The 25,416-nt window shown below is 49.5% G+C and overlaps 1 protein-coding gene across 7 annotated transcripts in view; it reads right to left on the reverse strand.

Moving 5' to 3' along the window:
* NF1 (neurofibromin 1) overlaps positions 1-25,416 on the reverse strand; it is a 527,350-nt gene that overhangs the window by 72,425 nt on the left and 429,509 nt on the right. For all 7 annotated transcript variants that reach the window (XM_029611915.1, XM_029611920.1, XM_029611917.1 and 4 more), the window contains 3 exons: positions 19,115-19,216; positions 17,048-17,188; positions 15,348-15,474 (listed from right to left, as the gene is read on the reverse strand). In XM_029611915.1, the coding sequence (XP_029467775.1) occupies positions 15,348-15,474; positions 17,048-17,188; positions 19,115-19,216 (370 nt within the window). The remainder of the gene's footprint in view (positions 1-15,347; positions 15,475-17,047; positions 17,189-19,114; positions 19,217-25,416) is intronic.

Raw genomic sequence — 25,416 nt, forward strand, 5'->3', positions numbered from 1 at the left:
CCTTTAGCTGAGGCACAGCATCCCGGACCTTATCGCCAAAAAGGTTATCCCCGTACAAGAGAGATCTGCCATTTTCTCCTGGGCCTTCAGCTGCAGATCCAAAGCTCTGAGCCAGGCCATCCTGCGGGCTCTGATGCCCGCTGCAGCCACACGGGCTGATGTCTTGAAAATGTTGTAAGTGGAACGCACCTCGTGCTTACCACACTAGAAGCCTTGCTGGGCCAGCACCAGAAACACATCTTGCTGCTGTTGAGGGAGGCATTCCGCCAACTCCTAAACCCACTTCCAGAGGTTCTGGGAATGTTGGGCAATATACAGCTGGTAGGAGGCGATATCGGCTATTAACATTGCCCCCTGGAATACCTTCCTACCCAGAGCTTCTTATTCCCTATGCTCCCAACCCGGGGGCGCCGAAGCATGAGTCCGACAGCGCTTGGCTTTTTTGAGGGTGGACTCCACTACCACCAACTGGTGGGGGAGCTGGTTCCGCTCAAAGCCCAGGGATTTCTGTACAAGATAGACAGTGTGAGCCTTCCTGTTTACCGGTGACACAGACACAGGAAGCTCCCAAATGCCCAGGAACAACTCCTTGAAGATATCATGCATGGGAACAGTTACCACCTCTTTTGGGACATCAACAAACTGAAGCACCTCAGCATGTGATGTCTGGCATCCTCTTCCATCAAGAGCAGGAAGGGAATGGAGTCCAGCATGGAGTGGACGAAATCGGCAAAAGTTACGTCCTCTGATGGAAACCGGCACTGCTCCTCCGGAGGGGACGGTTCCAACAGGTCATCCTCGGAGACGTTGGAGGAGGACTCTGAAGTATCGTCCCATGGATCATACAGAGCCTCCTCTTCACTGAAATCCCCGGACAAGGTCAGTGGGAGCCCCGTGCTCACTGCCCTTGGTCTGGGCCCTGGAGGCACCGATGGCATCAATGGCACAGAGGCTTCCAAGGGACCCGGCAACGGAGCCAGGAGTGGCAGCCGAGGCGCCAGAGGCTCCGATGGCCTTGGAAGTGCCGAGCCTTTCTCCTCTGAGGAACCAGCGATGGGTATCGTCCCGGAGGGGGAGGCATCGATGGCCACCAGGACAAGGGCCCCTGGGCACCAGCTGCGTAGGGAGGACGCCCAGCAGGATATCGAGGCACTCCAGCAGTGGTGCTAGGATTGAGGAAGCAGGCTCCGGCATAGCTGGTGATGGCATCGATGGGGCCGGCGGTTCGATAACCCTGAGGGCTCGAAGCCCTGCCAACTGAACCCTGCAATTCAGCTCCTTCTAGAAGGAGATGTAGGTAAGGTGGGTGAAAGAGGAGCAGGCGCCACCAAATCGCCCTTGAAATGAGGGGGATCGGTGCCCAGCTCAGACATGGGCACTGGTGGGGAACGCCTCGGACTCCCGGGCTCGATTAAGGGCGAAGCCTCGTCTCCATGGGGCCGCTTTGGGGAAACACAGCCGATGCCAGTGCCTTCCCAGAACTGGTGCCATGCGCCGATGGCGACCGGTGCTTCCTTGATCTCCTTGGTCTTTCCTCCATGTCAAGGAGGCCGAGGAATCCAATGTCCTAGAATGTGACGACACCAACAGCGGTTTATCCCCGGTGCCCCTCTCTGGGGGGGTGCATGGGGGAGTGGACATTGATGGCTTGGTGTCCAAGGGCTCCCTCCGACCCCACTACGTTGATGCACCGGACGCCAGCATGGACGGCCCAGATTTCCTGGAGCCAAACGCGCCCGACGACCTTTCGGGGTCATGTGGTCGCAGAACCGGCAACCCCGGATATCGTGCAATGCCCCCAAGCAAAGAATACAAACTTCATGCGGATCAGTCAAAGACATGATCTGCAGGAACCGGGGGTACCGACGAAAACCGGAGGAAGCCATGCTTTGGGCTGGCAAGTGGTCAGTGCAGAGCGGACACCGACTCCAAAAACCCCCGGAACGGACTGCAAAGAAGGTAGAAAACTTTCCGCGCCGCCCTGACTAGGGGGACTAGAGAAGAGGGATCCTGGCGAGGATGCGAAGGAAAAGCCGCAAAAAAACAAACATTTGAAAATTCTGAAAAAACAGAGTAGAGCTCCACAAAACGCGAGGCAACAGTAGCATGGAAAGAAAGAGAATGAAGGAGGACCAGCATGCCAGGATAGTGGCATGCTGGGCATGCTCAGTGTACCAAAGTTCTAGAAACATTCACAGAAGTTTTCCGTGCCAGGTTCCATCTGATGATGTTACCTGTGTGTGAGAAATACCATTCTGCTTGTCCTAGAAGAATGTAGTTCTTTGCCTCTCCACCCCGCTTCCACAGTGCCACCAGAACCCATCTACCCTGCTCTGATCACACAGGTCTTAGCCTCTTGGCTGAGACACTCCCCACTGGGTTTCCAACCTTTGCACCTGTAATGGTGCTTTCAGTTGTCATCAGTTGTGCCTGGGATCAGGACCAGCAACTCAATTAACACCTGACATAACCATGTGATGTAAGAAACATCCAAGAGCATTTTTGTTTTACCTTCTAAAAGCTATGCCCTACTTTTCATAAGTAACAGATTTATATATTTATTAAAAAAACGTTTAGACTGCATTATCCCACATTCTAAGTGGCTCACAAACAGATCATTCAAAAAACAAATGGAGAAATTACCTAATTAATTTTGTTTTCCTTAGTGTAGACAATGGTTACATGCTCCCCTGCTAGCAGATGGAGATGGAGTCAGGTTTTAAAGCTGACGTCACCCTAGATATACCCCTGGAGTGACCTCAGCTCCTCAGCATTCTCTTCAAAAGCCATTGTGGACATACTCTTGACCAAACTTGATTAGAATCTGACTAAAACTTGATTAATAACAGATAACCATAACTGTACTCAACCAAACAAGTGCTGAATCCCAGCAAGAATATAGATGCCCTGATCTAGAGATTGCTTGAAATCGAAAGTCATTTCACGGACAATTCATTGGCACGATTCTTGGGCAGCTGTGGGCAGAATGCTGAGTCCATCTGTCTACATTAAGGAAAATGAAATTATCAGGTAAGTAATTTCTCCATTTCCTAGCATGTAGCCAGATGGACTCAGGACCAATGGGAAGTACAAAAGCTACTCCCGATCGGGGCGGAAGGCTGCCCAGGGTCTGGTTAGCACTACTCTTGCAAAGGCTGCATCCTCTCGGGCCTGAACGTTGAGGTGATAGAACCTGAAGAAGGTGAATGAGGAGGACCATGTCACCGCTTGGCAGGTGTCGACAGGAACCAGTCTAGCTTCCATCCAGGATATTGCCTGAGTCCTAGTGGAATGCGCTTTAACATGAAGGACAATGGCTTTCCTGCCTCTACATAGGCTCCTGCAACCACTTCCCTGATCCAGCGAGCTATAGTAGCCCGCGAAGCTGGTTCACCCTGTCTCCTTCCACTATGAAGAACAAACAAGCAGCCCATCTTGTGAACTGGTTTTGAGACTTTCAGATACCGCACCACAAGCCTACAGACGTTTAAATGGCGGAGGAGGTGGTATTCTTCCGTGTCCTTGAGCCTATCTAGGGACGGTCACGAATTGGACTGATTCAAGTGAAACTCAGATGTTACCTTGGGCAAGAAGAATGGAACAGTACGAAGTTGCAACACTCCTGGAGAGATCCGGAGGAATAGTTCCCGACATGACAACGCCTGTATCTCAGAGATGCGACCAGCTGAGTACATCGACACCAGGGACACCATTTTCAAGGTTAATAAGTGCAAGAAAAGACTGTGCAGCGGCTGAAAGAGGGGTCCTGTCAACAACTCCAAACTAGATTAAGATTCCTCAAGTGAACTGGCCACCATAGGGGTGGCTGGAGGTCCTTCACCCCTTTCAGAAATTGGGCCATGTTCTGATGAGCCAGCAGGCGGGTTCCATTCACCTCACCCCGTAACAGGAGAGAGCTGCTACCTGGACCTTGAAGGAATTAAGGGCCAACACTTTATTCAAGCCATCCTGTAAAAATTCCAGAGCCAGTGGGATTTTGATCATCTGAGGGGCAACACCGCGTTCCTCACCCCAGGCCTCAAGTACTCTCCAGACCCACACATACGATAAAGATATAGAGAACTTTTGCACGCGGAGCAAGACGGTAGTTATTGCTGCCGAATATCCACGCTCCACCAGGCAAGCTCTTGTACGAGAGCGTCGACCCCCAGAGGCCACTGATTTCTTCTGCGGCTGAAGAAACGGGGAATCTTCACATTGTGAAATGCGGTCCACAGGTTGATGGACGGGAGGCCCCAGCGATCTCCCATTAGTTGAAAGGCTTTGGCCAACAACGCCCATTCTCCAGAATTCAGACTCCCCCTGCTTAGGAAATCTGCTCTGACATTTTCTTTCCCTGCAATGTGGGAGGTCGAGATCATCTGTACGTGTAATTTTGCCCATTCCATAAGGAGTTCTATCTTCTGGGATAGTTGCTGGTCTTGGTTCCCCCCTGGCGGCTAATATAGGGCACTGTTGTTGCATTGTCCGCCATAACGAGGACCGCCTGAACCTGAAGCATAGGGCTGGACTGTAGACTCGCCTATCCGATTGCTCAGTCTTCCAAGTCTGTTTATGCTCCAGAGTGCCTCTTCCTTGGTCCAACGCTCTTGGGCCATCAGTTCCTGACAGTGAGCTCTCCAGCCCTGGAGGCTCGCGTCTGTCGTGAGGACCAGTCAGTTCGGCGGAACAGGGTTACACCTTACAGCTTCTGCAGCCACCACTGGAGTGGAGAACATATTTCCACTGGTAGGTGGAGGCGAATCGAAGATCTTGAGACAGGGTGTTCCAACGTGACAGCGGGGAGCGTTGAAGTGGTCACATGTGTGTCCTCGTTCACAGTACTATCTCCAGGGTTGAGACCATCGAACCGAGGACCTGCAGATAGCTCCGCACCGTCAGGTGAGTGAAGTTAGTCAACAACGCACTTGGGACACCCACTCCCTTATGTGCGTGGGCAGGAAGAAAACTTGCACTGCTTGGTGCTGCACCGGACTCTCAGATATTCCAAGCACTGGGAGGGTTTGAGACTGCTTTGGTTCATGTATACGACCCAACTGACTTCCTGCAGCAGGGAGGTCACCCTGCTGGTCACCTGGAGACTCTCTTCCATGGGCTTCGCCTGGATCATTCAGTCGGAAACTCTCTTCCAGGGCTTTGCCCGAGTCATCCAGTCGTTCACGTACGGATGGCACCAGGATTCCCTCTTTTCTCTGCACCACCGCTACGACCACCATAATCTTGGAAAATGTTATGGGGGGGTGGCCAGGCCGAAGGGCAGCACCAGAACTGATAATGGTGGCCCAGTACTGCAAGGCATTGGAAACATTGATGTTCTTGGCAGACTGGAATATGAAGGTAGGCCTCAGAAAGGTCCAGGGAAGTTAAGAACACTCCCAGTTGTACAGCCATCATCACCAAGTGCAGAGATTCCATGTGGAACGGAAATACTCATGTCGGTTGATTCTCTTGAGGTCCAGAATGAAGCAAAAGGAACCCTCCTCCTTGGGTACGATGAGGGAATAACGCCCCACATCTTACTGGGACGCAGGTACTGGAACTATAGCCCTCAACCTGAGGAGCCTTACCAAGTTAGAGCCCCCTGTCTGCTTCTCGTGCTGGGAGTAGCAAGGGGACATCATGGACATATCCCGAGGAAATTGGAAAACTCCAGCACATATCCTTCTCCTATGACCTCCAGAACTCCTTTGTCCGAAGCGGTCTCACCCCTCTGCTGGAAAAAAAGTGTGACAGCCAACCTCCTGTCTCCTCATTCCGAGGGAGGGTCAGCTGACTTCACTGGGGGGTTTGAGAAGAACTTGAACCCAAACTTGCCCCTGTCAGATTGCCGACTCCGAAAGGACCGAGGCCTCCCAAAGGACCAAGGCCTCTGAAATGCTGAATTTCTGTAGGGCTGAAAGCACTGGGAGTCCCTGGGCCGACCCCTCCTGAGAGAGAGGCACTGTAACTGTTTTCTCTTATCTTCTGGTAGCTGTGGCCCTGGAGATTCACCCCATTTACTGTCCAACTTTTCCAATTCACTTCTGAAGAGGAGTGACCCCTTAAAGGGCATGTTCGCGGGGTTTGCCTTAGAGTGTCGCGTCCGCTGACCAGTTTCACGGCCATAGCTATTTTCTGGCAGCTACCACTGAGGTCACTCCTCTGGCCAAGGTATGGACTAGGTCAGATCCCGCATCAGATAAAAGGGCAACGAGGGAACACCAAGAAGCAATCTGTAAGATCATTGCTGCTACATCAAGGCCTTGTTCAAGCATGGACCCCATCAGACTATTATATGCATCCTTCAAGGCCATTCCTTTTTCCACTGGGATAGTAGTTCGCTTTGAGATGGCGCAGACCAGCGAATCCACCAAATGCTCTCTCGCTGCCTGCTTCTGGGGGCTCCCAATCCAGGTCAATCAACTCCTGGATGGCTTCCAATACTGGAAAGTAGCAAAAGGCTTTCCGTAGGGAAATCAGCCTGGACCAAGGAATCTAGCACCTCCTCTGTGTCATCCGGGTCTCTGCCAGGGATACCCTTGGTGAGGCGAGGCATGCCTTGAGGTCTGTCGAAAGCGGTGGGAGAGGGTTTTGTTTTTTTAATTTGTTTATAATAGTTCAAGACATTGATACAAAAACAGTGATACAATATATGTGTTGAACAGTTTTTTCTTTAACAACCCTCCGTAACTCAATCCCTCTTCCCATCTCCCTTCTCCCTCCCCCCCCCCCCCCCCCCTTTGTTCCCTGCTCCATTCTTTGGTAGGTGCGATATCCTTCAGTCTGGTCCGGATCTAGGAATACATCCAAGTACATGTACTGGCATCTGTGTATAGTAAAAAGAATATAGAACAGATACACAACAGATATATAACAATGTAAGGTCATCATATAGCTCTATCCGGAGTAGTTCAGATTGTCTGATATAAATAGCAGCGATTTATGATCCCACATATATAGCTCTTTTGTGATTAGGGATACACCTCGGTCTAAAGCAAGTCATAACTAATAAAGAGAAATCCATCCTAAAGTATAACCATATTGAGGGAGAGCCATAGTGATGGAAGGCTATGGGTACAGGAAGGGCTATATTGGGCCTAGAGGCCCGGATAAGCAATGAATGGGGAAATAAATTGTTAGTTGATGTGAAATATATTGGTATGGTATAGAACAGTGAAAAATGAGATAGAATTCTGGAACATCTAGCGTATTAAGTCCCTCCAGTCTCCATGTTTCTAACTAATACATAGAAATTATTAGGAATCCCACATGTACAAGGTTGCCTTTGGGTCAGTTGGAGTAAAATATTTTAAAAACGGTTCCCATATTTATTGATCATTAGTGTACTTTTGAAGAGATGAAGACCTGGCAATAGCATATTCTAATGAGCTTAAATGTGTCATCTTCTTCATCCAATGTTCATGCTGCAGACTTTGCTCATTAAGCCATTTCAATAGAATTACCTTCTTCCCCATAATACCAGCCCCGTCTAAAAATAAATAAACCTGCTTGTTCATGGAAGGTGTGGTAGAAACTGTGTGTCCAAACAGCCAGAGATCTGGGTGGGATGGTAGGTTCATCTGCAGCATCTTGGAGCAAGTATTGCGTATCTGCTCCCAAAAGACTCACACATGTCCACACACCCAGAAATAATGATAATAGGTTCCGATATTGGTGTTACATTTGATACACAAATTAGAGGTGGCAATTTTATATTGAAATGCCCGTTCGGGAGTAATATAGATTTGCCAAAGGAATTTGTATTCCGTCTCTCTCAAAAGTATGTTCTCAGATATCTCCTTAAGTAAAGAGAATCATTTCCTAAAAGCTGTATATGGAACTGAGAATTGGGGCCATTTATTCCATTTTTCATGCAGTTGCTGTAAACCGGGTGATGATGGATCTTCTATAAGGGCTTTGTGGTAAAAAGAAATAGTGGGGCATATAATCTTCTATGGATCAAAAAAGATACGCAGGGTCTGGTTAGCCCTCATTTCCTTACTTGTCATTGATGTGGATTTAAGAAAGTATTTAATCTGGAGGAAGGGGTAGTAATCTGCATTCGTAAGACTGTATGTTTGCTGTAGTGTAGGGAAATCCAACGGATCTCCAGTGGTGGTTTGGCGGAGTTGGTAAAGGTACTTTAACTCTTGTTTAGCCTATCTAAAAAAAAGCTGCATCGGTGCTGTCTGGTATAAACGCTGCGTTATGTATAATGGTGCTCATAGCATTCTCCTGAGAGGAGTGTCCCATCCTCTTACAGAGTGACTGCCAGCTTTCCGACATGTACACACTAGTGCAATGTGTCCTGATGTGGTTGGGTAAAGAGTGAGAGTCTGAGTGTAAGAGTGGATTAAGGGATGGAACATCGTACCATGTTAACAGATTCTGGTAGGGTGTATAGTAGTATGAGCCATGCAACCAGTCCCGTATATACCTTAAACTACATGCCAAGTTATATAAAGACATACTTGGGCATCCTAGACCTCCTAAGTTTATTGGTTGAATAAGGACAGCCATAGATAAACGAGCTTTTTTCTTTTGCAAAAGAAACATGCCTAAGGCTTTGTGGAATCACTGAGAGTCCTGTTTAGTAATCCATAAGGAGGCCATTTGTAAAATGTAAAGCCACTTGGGCATTAGTGCCATCTTAAATAAGTGGATCCTACCTGACAGGGATAGCGGCAAAGATTGCCATCTGCGGAATAGTGCTTCCGAATGGTGCAATAAAGGCTGTACATTGGCACTATATAGATTGCTAATATCCAGGGGGATCCTTATTCCCAAGTACTTTATATCAGTTTGTACCCAGCGAAGAGGGAACAGGGTGGGCCAGGGTTGTTTTAATGTGCCAGTCACGTCAATGGCTTCTGATTTTTCTTCATTAATTTTAAGTCCTGCAAAGGCTCCAAATTGCTTCTGTAATTGAGATAAGGCAGTCAGTGAGGTGATTGGGTTAGTGAGGAACACCAGCACATCATCAGCAAATGCTGCCACCTTGAAGTGGGACGATTGTGCTCCAAATCCAGGTCTAGGCGGCCGCTATGTTTCGCAGTAGGGGGTCTATTGATAATATGTATAATAAAGGGGATAGAGGACAACCCTGATGCACCGTCCTATGTATAGGGATATCATCTGAGATCATTCGATTAGCTACAATGCGTGAGGCTGGGATTGTCATACAACAGTAATAGATACTGCAATAACTCTCCTCTGAAACTGTATCGGTTCAGAACAGAGAACATGTATGGCCAGGCCACTTGGTCAAATGCTTTTTCTGAATCAAATCCCACTGCCAAGGCTGGGATGTTCTTAGTCTGGCATATGTGCATTGCTGTTATTAATTTGATAATATTAATATTCGCTTTCCGCCCCTTGACAAATCAGACTTGGTGGCTGGAAATAAGGGCTGGTAATAGGACATTTAGCCGCTCTGCTAATATTTTAGCTAGAAGCTTAAGATCGCAATTGAGCAGGGAAAATGGCTGGTAGGAGCCTGGGTGTAATAGGTCTTTGCCTGGCTTTGAGAGTACTGTGATATGGGCCAAGTTAAAATGGTGCGAGAAGGAATGTTTGGCTACCCCATCTGAATAGAGAGAGACCAAAGGTCCTGTCACTTGCTCACTAAGGCATTTATAAAAATCGTACGAGAACCCATCTGGGCCTGGTGATTTCTCGAGTTGTACTGATGCAATGGCCTCCCCTACTTCTACAGGTTGAATAGGTCTATTCAGAAATTCCAGCTGCGTAGCGATAATGTTGGCAACTGAAGGCCCTGAAAAAAAAACACTGTTCTTCTTTCCCCTCATCCTTTTCTGCCACATATAATGTTTCATAGAATGACCTAAACACTTCGCAGATCTCTCGCTTGCTAGTTACAGGTACACCCCCCCCGAGTAGTGTGCATGCGGGGAATAAAGGTTTTTGATTTTGTGGCTCGTACCAAATTAGCTAGTAATTTCCCCGTTTTGATCCCAAATCTGAATAGTTGTTCACCCTGCTGCAGATTGTGCTGTACCCTTAAATGGAGTTTTGTATTTAATTGATTAAGGACGCTATAATATTGAGTCATGCTATTCATGGAAGGTGTCTGGCGCATGCTAGTTTTTGCAGCTCCCAGTTTTGTTTCGAGCTTGAGGATTTCCCTATTCAATTCTTTTTTCCGGCTGCTTAGGTAGGAAATAATATGCCCTCGCCGGACCGCCTTCCCGGTTTCCCAAAAAAGCTGGGGATCAGATGCGTGTTATTGCTTATTAGTTGCAAAATCTGCCCATTGCTCTCTAAAGTACTTCTGGAATTTTATGTCATCCCGAAGAGAGCTAGGAAATCTCCACAAGCGAGTCACTTCCCTATCTGCTTTTGAACTCAGGAGTAGGGAAACTGGCGCACGGTCGGAGATAACCTGCGTTTCAATGGTAGCACGCTCTGCATCTGGAAAAGCAGCCCTCGAGATTAGTATATAATCAATTCTAGATAGTGATGAGTGCGAGCATAATATGTGAGTGTAATCCTGTTCTTCCGGGTGGAGGGAGCGCCAAATGTCCACCAGTCCCAGATATTTACAGATAAAACGAATACCTCGGTCTCGTTCCTCTCCCCTCCCTGGGGCTGCCGGGTTCTTATCTAGAGAGGGATCATGAACACAGTTAAAATCCCCCATTAGGTAAAGAGTAACATAAAAGTTGAGAATAATATATTACAGAGGTTAACAAAAAAGGTATGGGAATACTCGTTGAGCGCATAGATACTGAATAATGTAACTGGAGCCCCATTCCAATCCCCTGTCAAAACAACGTAGCGTCCCTCAGGGTCTGTTACACTTAATTTTTTGAAAGGCTGCATTTTTATTAACGAGGATGGCCACCCCAGCCTTTCGACCCTTAGCTGCAGAATACTCACATAAGCCCACCCAATCCCGTTTCAACTTCTCACTCTCTGATGCAGTAAGATGAGTTTCCTGAAGTCCCACTATGCCCGGCTGTAATTTCTTGAGATGGGATAATATTTTTTTCCTTTTTACCAGGGATCCCAATCTGTTTACATTCTAAGTTATTAAATTAGTCAATTCTTATAAGAAATATGAAATTAAATTTTGCAAGTGTGATTACCCTATCAGAAAAGGAATGAGGCTCCCAGCCTGGCATCACTCCTAGGATGTGAAGTTTAGAAATATGCCTTAAACATGCATTCCACAGTATTCCTTCGCCTCCGTGCCAACACTCAGCCCACGCTATCATCCCTATCCAAAATTGTGACCCTATTATCTGGACCTGGGCAATTAAAGATATGGAGAAATGCAGAAGATACGCCAGTACCAAAAATCCTGGAGCTCGATATCCCCGTTTAAGTCCCTTCCCTCCCCCCTTTCTGCCCCTTTTCCCCCACCCTCCCTCGTTTATCCCCCCCCCCCCGTGCCCATTACCCTTAAAATCCCCAAACCATTTTGTCCAAAACCAATTCCTCATAACTTGAGGTTGTGGAGTCTCGTTAGTTATGTGCAAGGGTCAAAGGAAGATAGTCCAATGTTTTTAGCTTACAATGCCAATTTTCAGTATCTTGCTGCGGTCTCGTGGAATCATGGTACGCCTTTCATTGCATCTCAGTCAGGAGAAAGTCAGTCCAAGGTCTGTATGGACAGCTGGTTTTCCGGTCCCGGCTGGCCCCTTAGCCCATCACTATTTTCATACATGCCGTAATGTACATCCGACATCAGTAAATCTCAGAAAGGCTAACCTTCATATCAGGTGCGGGTGTAAGCCCAGTCATACAGGCTAGGCAAAGAATCTTGTTCCTCAGCATCCTGAACCGCACATAGAGTCTGAGGGATTTCAAACTACGTGGGAGCCCTCCATGCCAAAAGCCTCTTTGAGCCCATGTGGGTTGTATGATCTTCTTTCTCGTATGTCCAATCGAAAGGGTGTGTTGTCCAGCTGATCCAGCAGTTCAGCAACCCGATGGCCATGTCCATGTTGGTGGGCCCCGTACGCTGCTACCCCTGCCAAAGAATGGTAAAGGCCCAGCCATCTTCTTCGTTCCTCTTCAGGCCCAATCGCCCTTGTTGTCCTGGTCTCTAAATAATTTTTGTTTAGCAGACGGAAGCGCACAGCTGAAGGATCTCGCTGGCTAAGTTCCTGGCTGTTATATGAGGTATCCTCAGCTTTGCACAAATCTGTTGTTTGTTGGTACATGAGGCATGGTAAATTATATGGGCCTCCATCACTCGCTGAGCCACGCCATTTTGTAAGCTGCCTTTACACTGTCACTGGACCTGAGAACTTCTAGCGTTTCAGGCTTGATCTTGAAATAAACTTTCTGCTCTCCTTTGGCCTCATCAAGGCCTAGATAACTCCTGCATGCTTGACCGTCAAAGTTTGCAGACTACTTAATGATTCCGGTATTCAAACAATTAAACTACAGTAATACCACCAAAACACAGCAATTGAAACACCTGGCACTCAGTACTTGGTATTCAGAGTTTATTTGCGAATGCGGCCGCCATCTCCTGCGTTTCAAAAACATTCTTGATCCTTGTGCCAGACTCGGAATTTTGTGGGGAATTGCAGAGAGAACTTAATCTGCTTTTGGTGTAACAGAGCATATTGGCGAAAATCTTTTGCGGCTTTTGAGACACGGACTGAATAGTCTTGAAACAGCCGTATCTCGTGAGTCTCATAGTTTATTTGCTGCATTTTTCTGGAGGCCAGCCAGATTTTTTGTTTATTTAGATAGTTTAAAAATTTGGCAATGTTAAACATCGGTTTTTGCAGATTTGCCCGTTTGGCTCCAATTCTATGTGCTCTCTCGATAAGTTATGCAGCCCTTTAAATCTGGGAGATTCAGCACCTCGGGCAGCCAAGCTTCCAAGAGGGTCCCCAGCTCTCTGTCCTCTAAGGTCTCAGGGAACCCTAAAAATCTGAAATTAGAACGCCTTTCTCTGTTTTCTAAGTCATCTAGTTTATCCCAGAGTTCCCCTATTATTTTATCTTGCGCTGCTATTTTTCCCGCGCTGGCTAAGGCGTCGTCTTCCAGAAGGTGGATGCAGCCCTCTGCTTGTTCAAGTTGCGGGCTTAACTCGGCCAAAGATGTTTTAACTTTTGCGATTTGGGACACTATAGTAGCTAATTTTTCGTCCAGGGCAGCATGTATTACCTCTTTTATGTCTGCTAGAGTAGCAGCTGCTGACTGGTTCCCTTTTGCTGAATCGCTGACAGGCACCATTTTGGAATCCAGGCCCCTCGTTTTTTTCTTTTTCCTTCCTTTTGTGGCCATAACCGGGGAAGCGCGCTGCATATAGTTCTCTATGGACATATGCCCCGTAATATGAGATGTCCAAATTATTAAGTTCTTCCCTGGCTAAAGAGGATTTCTGGTGATTGTCTGAGTTGACCCTCAGAGCCTGTAGGAAGCCTGCTTACCCGGCTCACCACATCACGTGACTCTGGGATTGTTTTTTAATGGTTGATGTTCCATCTGGTAGCAGGCTGCGCCTAGTTGATGGTTTTCATGGCCCTGGAAAAATAATTCCATCCTAGAGAAGATGGCAGGGCCCCTGCCTAGCCCAGGAGTATTAGGGTAGGTGCTGCTGAATTTCCCTCTCCCAAGGATGGCCCAGTCCTGGGGTACAAAGATCCAGGGTGCTTCCAGCTAAGGCTGTGGCTAACCCATCATCTGAATGGGAGGAGCTGGGATTATCAAAGTCCAAGGAAGCCAACTCTTCATGGATTTCCTCACAGTGCTGACACAGGGTGAAATTTAGGTCAGGCTGAGAAGCCTTAATATGACAAGCAGCACAAAGAGCAAGGCGCTTAGGTCTCTTGGTTGCTGGCGCCATTGGCAGTGGTAACTGTGTTCCACTCGGCTCGCGCTTAAAAAATTATATGCGCACAAATTTAGAGCGCCTAGATGGGGTGCAGCGAGGAGTGCACTCGGGCTATGCGCTCAGCTTTTCCTGTATGCGTTTACAACGTTGTGCGCTTAAGTATGCGCTGACGTCATGTGCACAGTGCTCTCAGAGTTGTGCGCGTATGTGCTGACACTGCACTCAGCACGAGCGCTCTCAGAATTGTGCATGTAAGTACGTGATGAAATTACGCGCACAGCCAACGCACAGTGCATTCAGATGTTCTACATTGGGCCATACAACACACACAGCAACGCGTCAAGATGGTGCCAATGAGGCCAACCATGCGGTGTTCCTAATGCAGGGCCTAGCCCACCAAGGGATGCTCAACCCACTTAAAGGCCTAATTCCCCTTACCCTCCACGGGAGCAGGAACGATGCTGGTACAGCGCACTGAGCATGGAGGCCAGAGGAAACCTACTGGCAGTCCCCTCCAATCGTTTTTTTTTTTTACTTACCTGAGCTCAGTGCTTACCGGCTGAGTTTAGAGACGGGCTCCGGCTGCAAGGGGAGAGGGCTTTTGCCACCGGGGGCTGCTCAACCTACTTGGAAGCCCAATTCCCTTTACCTCAATGGAAGTGGTAACGACGGTACGGCACGCCGAGCTCAGAGAAACGGCATGCCGAGCTCGGAGACCAGTGGGAGTCCTACTGAAAATCCCTCTAATTGTTTCTGAATTGGAAGATAAATCATCTTACTTTTTTTTTTTTTTTAAACTTACCTGGTCTAAGTGCTTACCGGCTGAGTACAGAGACGGTTTCCGGCTGTGGGGGGAGAGGGCTTTGGCTATTATCATTGCACTCGGGTTCCTGCACCTGCTGTCTTTCAGCTGCTTCAGCAGCAAAGTCCATGCCGGGAACCTGCTACCGGACCAAGGCCCACCCTGAGAGATCTTTGAAATCACCTCAGGAATTCTCAGCTGGGGGAGGGACCTTTAGGTATCATCACAAGAGAGCGGGGCTCAATCTTTTCTTCAGTTTAAAGGTAGAAATGTCTTTTTCCAAAGGGTACAGCGACCTCGATAGGGAAAGCACATCCACATCTGCTAGGAGACGGATAGTGAGGAGCTGACATCACTGAGGGTATATCTATGGTGATGTCAGCTTTGAAACCTGAATCCGTCTCCATCTCCTAGCAGGGGGGCATATAACCCATTGGTTCTGAGTCCATCTGGCTACACGCTAGGAAACCATAATTACAATCCAAAATTCAATACAATATATATATGTAAGCTCATTACTTATCACTGCACGATAGCAGCATGGGATCTATTTACCCTTTGGGAACCTGCCAGGTACTTGTGACCTGGTTTGGCCACTGTTGGAAACAGGATGCAGGACTTGATGGACCCTCGCACTGATCCAGTTCTGCTTATGTTATTAACTGCAATGTCCCAAATGCCATTTCATATCATCTGGCACCATGAAGAGAAGTGGGATGCTCCTACCTTTCAGAAGGTGTCCTACTAGTGCAAAATTAAAGTTGGAGTTGAAATTGAGCCCGACGAAATGATCCATTTGCTTGCAGTGCCATTCCAGGGGCCTCCTGATTTCCATGAATACTTCTTCAGGGCTCTGACACAGAAAAACATGAGCAAAACACAGGTGCTGATTTCTCTCTTTTTTTTTTTTGGCCAGTCATCCTCCTGCTTTTTTCTTGAGCTGGGTTTCTAAGCTCAATATGGACCTGCCCCCAACTGGGGCCATGGTGCCATTAGCCTTCATTTGTAGCTACCTGGGGTTCTTCATTTCTATCTAGCCTAGAGAATGGAGTAACCGCTCCTGGAAAGAGGCATGGACCACTCTGCAAATGTATTTATTTTATTTAAAATATTTTCTATACCGTTGCGAAGTTATATACCATCGCAACGGTTTACATGTAGGCACATATTTAATGTAAGTAAAAGTGTACTATAGTACATTCTAACAGGTGCCGTCAAAGGTTCGGTTACAATATATCATTAGACAATCATTTAGCGAAGTAGTTCATGACCAATTGTACCAAGGTACTTGCACGGGTAGATTTATCACACATAGTATTATAGTTATGTATATTGTGGTGTAGAGTTCATAGACTAATCTACTGTACTGTCCTAAGTACTGTGTGTCGGTGCTCTCCAGCCTATTCCTGAATAATTTCTATTCTCCCGTCTCATTGTAAAATGCTTGTTTAAAAAGCCATGTTTTTAAACTTTTTTTAAATGCCTTTTAAGAATGAAAATTCTTAAAAGGGGAGTTGATTTGTACACTGCATTCTCTGCTAGCTGCATTGTACAAATCAATTCCTTTTCATCACTTATAAGGTCTAAAATTCTTTATTGATGTCAACTTTACAATGGATAGCTCTGAATGTGTCTGTAATACCACCCCCCTAACCCCAACCCACCTCCCGAAAAATCACCCTGAATCAAAATGCCCTCTTATAATGGATCAGTGTAAGCACATTTTGGGAATCTCAGCAGGTGGCTGCAACATGGTCGCTGCATCTCCAGCCCCCTGCCAGATGAAGCAGGAGTGGTGTTTGGAAATCAAACCCTGGTCTCCCCAGATGGCAGTGATATGCTGGTCTGGCTGATTATCTTCTTAAAGCAGCTGCGGCTCCTACTTATAATAGAATTTAATGTTGTCATAATTGGGAGGATGGCAGAAAGTGAGGAGCACATGTGTTTCCTACAGGTCATTTAAAAGAGGTACGGTTAAACATATATGGTGGTGAATGAGTCAGCTGATTCTGCGCAGCCTGCTGCAGCGCCCCTATGCTCCCTCTCACTTGTTGAGGGGCTCAAGTTACCACCGGCTGGCTATTGCTTTAAAAGCTTCCCACTCCTCCCTCTATGTCTCTTACCTGTTTCCTACCAAAATTTTAAAAAAGAAAATCTGCCATAAATACATTCTTTCTGTAGTGAAGGCACAGAACCGCCAGCACTAATTATCCTCAAGTGACCCCCTTTAAAAAAAAACAAACCAAAAACAAAAAGGAGATTTTAAGGGAATTAACAGGGATTGTGCACCCTTTCTACAGGATGGACTATCCTGACACTCACAACACAGTTTCATTCTGCTGATTGTAGGAGATACTGATAGTTAACCCATTAAAGAAAGCCAGTACTCTGTGCCGCAGAGATGTGGTGCTGGGATTTGTTCTTACCTTGTCATTGAACACATGAAGGCTATCTAATGTGTGTAGGTTTTGTTCGAGGAGGGCTGTGCCTGCGGAATACAGATTCACTTCGTCCAGCTGCAGCACCGCCATAGCCACCCAGAAGAGGGCTTTGTGCATAGAGGAGTCCTAGTGAAGGAATGTATTTACATCACACTGTCAGATGTAAACATTGATTTACACTTCATAGTTATCCTTGATCATTTCCTTGCCTTCCCTCTGTTTTAAATTTAACAAGATCGAAGGCACAGGATTATGTCCACCACATAAATCAAGGTTTCATAGCTATGATAATATTGATTGAATAAGACATGAATGAGATAATGTTCTCCACTACGACATAAAATAATTATTTTCTATCTAAAACATATTAAGGCAAAGTTGGTGCTGTTAAGATTCCAAAGCAAATGACTAATATTTTATTTTTGTTTTTTCTATCCCATGGACACTATCTATTATCCCAAATGAGCAGAACTTTTGGGAAACTCAGAGGTCATTCTTAATGCCCTTTCCCCTAAAGACACTAAACAGAAGAGCTGCAACAGCTTGCTGTATCATTAGGGAAAGTCAATGAACTCAAGACAGATTTGGCCCCAAATAGACTGCTTGGCAGCCTCTGCTTAGCTCAGATCAAATATAAGTTTCTGGCCTTTTGGTAAGAGTGAAAACCTGTACAGTTTATGGGGCAGGGAGGGACTAATGCCGTGCCTCTCAATCCCACTGGGGCACAATAAGATCATGAGCAAGGCATAAGCAGGAGGATTATATCTTTATTTATTTATTTATTTATTTATAACTTTTATATACCGGCATTCGTAAAAAACATCATGTCGGTTTACAGACAACTGAGAAAGGAAATTACAATGATAGATGGAGGAAGGATAGGAAGTTAAAAGGTGACAATTTTACTGTAGAGCCAACGGGCGCCACAGTTATTAAATGAGATTACATGTGGTTAACCAGGTTGGACATAAATTAATTATATACAAGAGACGACAAAGTGGGGGGTAGCGCGGGGGTGGGGGATGAAGCGCATAGGGGAGGCGGGGTGGGGTAGGAACTGTACAAGGGGGCAGGGGGTGGCGATGGGAAGGAGAGGTGGTGACTGAATATCAGGAAGCCATAATATGGATGGGGTGGTGAGGGAGGGAGGGTGTGTAGGGGGGCGGGGGACACTGTACTAGGGAGAGGGAAATAATGAGTGTTGAGGAGAAGTCAAATGCTAGGGTTGAGAGGCGTTGGGATAGGCCTGTTTAAATAACCAGGTCTTGATTCCTTTTTTGAATTGATTAAGTGAAGGTTCTAGTCGGAGCTCAGTGGGGAGGGAGTTCCAAAGGGTGGGGCCGGCGATGGAGAAGGCTCTCGCTCTGGTGTTTCCCCAAACGCCAAAGCAACAATTTGTTTGTTTATGGTATATAAATGGTATATAATCGGGTTCAGAGTTTGTTCAATGTTCTTAGTTTTTCTTTTAATCTTGTGACAGAGATCTTGGGGATGATTACAAACAAATTATTTCAAAATTATTTTCAAGAAACCCTAGAGTCAGCCTGTATCTTCTCTCCTAAGAACCTCAGGAAGCTTCTTGAACTTCTCCTAAACTCCTTGAAGTTTCCATGGGTGTTTCTAGCTGTCAGACAAAGCCACAACATGCAAATAAAGCTCATGAATATTCATTGCAGATATTCCAAGAGCCAGCCCTGTTAATTGTTCTCCAAGATCAGTGTTTGAAACTGAGTTATTCAGCAAGGTCCTTCATATCCCACAAGAACATCTTCATGACAGCTTCCATTAAATTCAAGGTATTTTATATAAACAGGAATAATTCTAATCTAAAATACAATGAAATTCAGATTTTAGTCTTCTGTTGCAAGGAGCAAAAATTAACACAGGATAGAGAATAAGAGCAAGAAACAGGAATATTTTGATATGAAGGGGAAGGTTTAAGTTATGAAGGTACCCACAATTTTACTGATACTTCGTATGACATTCTTACAATTAAAACCACATTTTTTATGTACTATTTCTCAAGGCAGCAGTTATTCAAAATGCACACACCTTATTCAGAAGTGGCTGTAGTTTGGTTAAAGCTATAACTGTGGCTTCTATTAAAACCTGACTGTTATAATTATCAGGGCCTTTAAGACAGCTCTCCAGTCCCTTTAACATGGGGGGAAAAAAAAGAATGAAAATTAATTACATACTCAGTGCAAAAGCTCCAACATTTGTTTTTCAAAGCATACCTGCATTTTCATTTTCTGTGACTAGCAAGAAAGCCCAGGCTCCTGAAAGAAGAGCTGGTAAAAAAATACAAACCCAAAACTCTACATTTTGTCGTTGCGTGTGTTCCAAGCATCAGGACCACCGCCAGACTAAACAGCACTCAGGATGGTGGGGGAAAGAAGTCCCCCCTCCACCTGAAGCAGCTGCTTAGGAGTGGGAGCTTTACTTACCCTTCTGTACCGATGGCAGCAGCTTGCCACGCTGGCAGGCCCCTCGCCGCCTCCCTCCCCAGGAGCCCCATCCCTATTGGCAGCCCTGCAGGCATTTACTGCAACCAAATGCTCAAAAATGCTTTACAACACGAAGGAGCTTAAGGAGTGAAAATCTGAATACCCTGGTTTGGTCAGATTAACATCAAGCAGTGAATGCTGACGTTTTCAACACATGAACCGCTACTCTGACACCAAAAGCCAACAAGACACAGACCCCAGCTTACAAGGCTAGAACACTAAGGTAACACAAAAGCAATCAGTTTTACAATGCAATAGACCCGTATTGTACAATCCTATAAGCCCACCAACAGTATAAGAAAATTATTACTTACCTGCTAATTTTCGTTCCTGTAGTACCATGGATCAGTCCAGACCGTGGGTTATGTCCCCAATCCAGCAGATGGAGTCAGCCCAAAGCTTTGAGGGGGCGTCACCATAAGTACTAGTACCCCCTCTGCAGGAGTTCAGTATCGAGTATATCAGAGCCCGAGTAAACAGAAAACTCCCAATTGGATCAAGTTGAAACAAGACGGCAACAATAAGCCGCTGAAGTGAAATAGAGAAAAACTGGAACCATCCCACCAACGGGTGGGGGTCACGAATATAGCGTGTCAACCTCCATCAACAGTGAAGACGGGACACACGTGAAAAACAACAACAGGAAGACACTACTGTAACATGAAGAACAGCTGAGGAGAATCAGCCCGAAAGACAGCAGAGCAGGAGTAGAACCCATATGCGGTGGGCGTCTGGACTGATCCATGGTACTACAGGAACGAAAATTAGCAGGTAAGTAATAATTTTCTTTTCCCTGTACGTACCTGGATCAGTCCAGACCGTGGGATGTACCCAAGCTTCCCTAAACCGGGTGGGGTCCTGCAAGGCTTGCTCGGAGAACCTGTTCGCCAAACTGTCCATGGACGGACGAGGCGAGGTGTAGTCTGTAGTGTCTCGAGAACGTGTGCAACGATTTCCAGGTGGCTGCTCTACAGATTTCCTGCGACGATACCGAGCGGCTCTCCGCCCAGGAGGCCGCCTGAGAGCGTGTAGAATGCGCCACAATACCGGGTGGGGGAGTCCGCCCCGTTCCGATGTAGGAAGCGGCAATGCCGGCCTTCAGCCATCTGGCAATAGTCGTCTTCGAGGCCTGGGACCCTTTCCGGGGACCAGACCAAAGGACGAAGAGGTGGTCCGAAGTCCGAAAATCATTCGTAGCCTCCAGGTAGGACCGCAGCGTACGCTTGACGTCAAGGAGACGGAGAGACCGCGGTTCAGATGAAGAGAAAGATGGCAATTCCACCGTCTGATTCACATGGAAGGCGGACACCACCTTCGAGAGGAAGGAAGGCACAGTACGAAGTGAAACGCCCGAATCGGAGAACCGGAGATAAGGCTCTCGACAGGACAGAGCCTGCAGCTCCGAAATACGCCGAGCGGAACATATGGCTACCAGGAACACCGCCTTGAGAGTGAGGTCCTTGATCGTCGCACTCCTCAGAGGTTCAAACGGAGGTCCCGACATGGACCGTAGTACCAGGTTGAGGCTCCAAGATGGACAAGGATCCCGCAATGGAGGCCGCAAGTGCTTGACACCCTTGAGAAAACGGATGATGTCCGGATGTCGTAACAGAGATCCCCCTCCCCGCAGGAGGGAACCAAGAGCGGCCACTTGAACCCGAAGTGAGTTGTAAGCGAGCCCCTTTTCCACTCCCGCCTGTAGGAACTGGAGAATCTGCGGGACAGCCGCCTCCGTGGGTCTTGTGTTCCGGTCGGTACACCACAGCTCGAACACCTTCCAAACACGGACATAGGCCACCGACGTCGAGGTCTTCCGAGACCGCAGTAGAGTTGACACTACCGCCTCCGGGTACCCCCGTCGGCGGAGGCGGCGCCTCTCAAAAGCTAGGCCGCAAGACAGAAGAGTTCTGCCTGGTCGAAAAATACCGGTCCCTGGTGTAGGAGGCGAGGAAGATGTCCCAGCCGGATGGGTCCGTCGATTACCAGGTGGAGGAGATCCGCAAACCAAGGACGTCTTGGCCACTCTGGCGCGACGAAGATCACAGTTCCCTGATGAACTTCTACTCGTCGGAGTAGCCGTCCCACCAGCGGCCAAGGAGGAAAAGCGTATAGTAGCAGATCGGTCGGCCACGGGAGCGCCAGCGCATCCACGCCCTCCGCCCCCCGTTCTCTCCGGCGACTGAAGAAGCGAGGCGCCTTGGTGTTCTGGGCGGACGCCATGAGATCGAGGTGGGGGGATCCCCACCGCCGGACCAGCAACTGCATGGCTTCGTCGGAGAGGGACCACTCTCCGGGATCCAGAAACTGGCGACTGAGGAAATCCGCCTGGACGTTGTCTACTCCCGCGATGTGCGAGGCCGCCAGACGGCCCAGATGCCGTTCCGCCCACTGCATTAGCATCGCTGCCTCTAGCGCGACCTGCGGGCTGTGAGTGCCGCCCTGTCGGTTGATGTAGGCCACCGTTGTCGCGTTGTCGGACAGGATCCTGACATCCCGATTCCGAAGAAGAGGCAGGAAGTGGATGAGCGCCAGCCTGACCGCTCTGGTTTCCAGACGGTTGATGGACCACCTCGACTCCTCCGCGGACCACGTCCCCTGCGTGGCGCTGCGGTCGCAGACTGCTCCCCAGCCTACGAGACTGGCGTCGGTGGTTACCACTATCCAATTTGGAAGATCGAGGGACACGCCGCGAGCCAGATTCTCCGGGACCATCCACCAGGAGAAGCTGTTCCTGGCAAACTGGGGCAGCGGGAGAATCACCTGGTAGTCCTGCGAAAGAGGTTTCCAATGCGAGAGGAGCGCTCGTTGCAGAGGTCGGAGGTGCGCAAATGCCCAAGGGACCATGTCGATGGTGGAACCCATGACTCCCAGGAGCTGCAGATAGTCCCAGGAGGTGGGAGCTGGTAATGCAGAAAACCGCTGTATGTGCTCCCGTAGGGCTTGCGCCTTGTCCTGGCGTAGGAAAACCGCGCCCAGACGGGTGTCGAAGGTCGCCCCCAAGAAATCCAAGCGCTGCGAGGGCACGAGGGAGCTCTTGGAGAAGTTGACCACCCATCCCAGGGACTGCAGAAACTCTATCACCCTGGCCACCGCAGCCTGACCATGCCGAAAAGACTTCGCTCTGATGAGCCAATCGTCCAGATAGGGGTGGACTAGAACACCCTCCTTCCGAAGGGCAGCCGCCACGACTACCATGATCTTGGTGAAGGTGCGCGGGGCCGTTGCCAATCCAAACGGAAGCGCCACAAACTGGAAATGCTGGTCCAGGATTTTGAAACGTAGAAGCCGATGATGCTCCCGGCGGATGGGGATGTGCAGGTAGGCCTCCGTCAGGTCCAAGGAGGCCAGAAACTCCCCTCGGTGTACCGCTGCGATCACCGAGCGCAGCGTTTCCATGCGGAACCGTACCACCCGCAGGGATTTGTTGACCTCCTTCAAGTTCAGAATGGGGCGGAAGGACCCGTCCTTCTTCGGTACCACGAAGTAGATGGAATAATGGCCCGAGCCCACCTCTCCGGAGGGTACGGGCACAATGGCGCCTATCTCCCACAATCTGTCCAGCGTCAACTGCACCGCCCTTCGCTTGACGTCCGAGCCGCAGGGAGAGAAGATGAACCGTTCCTTTGGAGCGCGGGCAAACTCCAACGCGTAGCCGTGTCCTATGGTGTCCAGTACCCACTGGTCCGAGGTGATCCGCGCCCACTCCTCGTAGAAGAACGCCAGCCGCCCCCCAATCCTGGGGACGGCGGAGTGGGCGAGCTGAACATCATTGAGAGGACTTGGGAGAAGGTTGTCCCGCCGTAGGAGCGGAACGCGCGGGGCGGCGCCCACGAAAGGAGCGAGCCCAGGGCTGAGACCTGGAGGCAGAGGGCCTAGCCGCCGCCGGCCTGTAGTTCCTGTATCGCCTTTGCGCCCTGGCTCTGGTCCGGGAGGACGAGAATGCCCTGGTGGATCGATATCTATCTTCCGGCAGGCGATGGACCGCGTTTTCCCCCAGGGATTTGATGATCTGGTCCAGATCCTCTCCGAACAGGAACTTACCCCTGAATGGCAGGGAACCCAGACTTGATTTGGAGGACGTGTCCGCCGCCCAGTTGCGTAGCCAGAGGAGTCGACGTGCCGCCACCACCGAGGCCATGGAGCGGGCGAGGACCCTAAACAGATCATAGGAGGCGTCCGCCCCGTATGCCACCGCCGCTTCCAGTCTATCCGCCTGAGCGGCCTCCTCGGGCGGCAACACCTGCGAAGTGAGCAGTAGCTGCACCCAGAGGAGACTGGCCCGCTGGGCAAGCAAACTGCACATTGCCGCCCGCAGCCCCACTGCGGAAACCTCAAAGACCCGCTTGAGGAAAACTTCCAACTTGCGATCCTGCGTGTCTCTTAGCGCCGCTCCACCCGTAACCGGTATGGTCGTCCGCTTCGTGACCGCCGACACAGCGGAGTCCACCCTGGGTACCTTGATGAGATCCAGGAAATCTTCCGGCAGCGGATACAGCCTCTCTATGGCGCGGGTGCCCTTCAGAGCAGCTTCCGGGGCATCCCATTCCCTGGTGAGAAGTTGCAGGAACGAATCGTGAATGGGAAAAGCCCGAGCCCTCGGACGAAGGGCTGCCAGTACGGGATCCCCCTTCTTAGAGGAAGTGACGACCGCGGGCGCAACGGGAGCTGGCGGGTCCGGAGGGGGATCGAGGTCCAACCCCTGAATGATTTGCGGAATTAGGTCATCCAGCTCTTCCCGCTGGAAGAGGCGCAGCGTGCCTGGATCCTCTCCGTCTGAAGTAGAGTCCCCTTGTCCCGAAGCTGCAGGATCCGCCCCAGGGGAAACTGGGGCCGACCCAGTCCCCCCCGAGGCCACAGGGAGCCGGGCGTGTACGGGGAGCTGTGGGGCCCCCACGCCCGCCGGAGCGGGGGGGGGCCGTGGAGAGGGCCGAAGGTCTCAGTTGCTTTGGTGGGGGCCCCGCGGGATCAGCCAGCTCCTGCAGGTACGCTGTGTGCATCAGGCGGATAAACTCCGGGGAGAACCCCGGCCTCCGCGGGGGGACCCCCGCGGGTGGGGGCCCCGGGTGACCCTGCCCCTGCGGGTCTTCCTCCGGATCCGTCTCCGGTAGCAAATTCGGGGGGGAGCCCTCTGAGGCTTCCCCATCCCCCAGCGCTGCCTGAGCTCCTTCAGGGTGCAGCGCATGTAAAATGGCCGCCGTTCCCGCCAGGAATGGGGGAGGGGCCGGCCCGCGCCGCCCGGGCAAGGCTGCCATAGGGAGAGAATGAGTGAGGGTCCGAGACGTGCCTTCCCCCCCCGGGGAGGCACCTAGCGCAGATCCCCTCCCTCGACACGCGCGATCCAGGCTCGCCGCAGGCCAAGCAACGCGCCGGCCGCGGCATCGAGATCGCGATGAAGAAACAGTTCCCGGCAGCTAAAAACACCCAGGGCCTCGGGGGGGGGGGGGGGGGGCCGCGAGATGAAACGCCGCTGCGGGGGGGCCCGGATGGCCTGCGCTACCCGCCGACGAAGAAAACGGCGCCGCGGGGGGGCCTTCCTGGCCGCACAACCCGCCGACAACTATCTCCCTGCTCCCCGCTGCAGCCCACGTGGAGCCGCAAAATGGCCGCGGGAGAGGGAGAAGACGCTGGTAGGCCGGTCCCACCGGCAACCGCGTCCACCTGAACAGAAAATAAAATAACAGCAGCAAAAAAAAGCAACTTACCCCGGGGAGACCACTATCGCCGGGAAAGGAGAGAGAGAGAGACAGCGAGGGACAACAGGAAAGCCACGCCTCTCCAATTAAGCAATTAACTTTTTTTTTTTTTTTTTAAAAGACAGACAACTTGATCCAAAATACAAGTGCTAAC

This window comes from Rhinatrema bivittatum, chromosome 8 (assembly GCF_901001135.1).
Source record: "Rhinatrema bivittatum chromosome 8, aRhiBiv1.1, whole genome shotgun sequence".
Classification (NCBI taxonomy): domain Eukaryota; kingdom Metazoa; phylum Chordata; class Amphibia; order Gymnophiona; family Rhinatrematidae; genus Rhinatrema; species Rhinatrema bivittatum.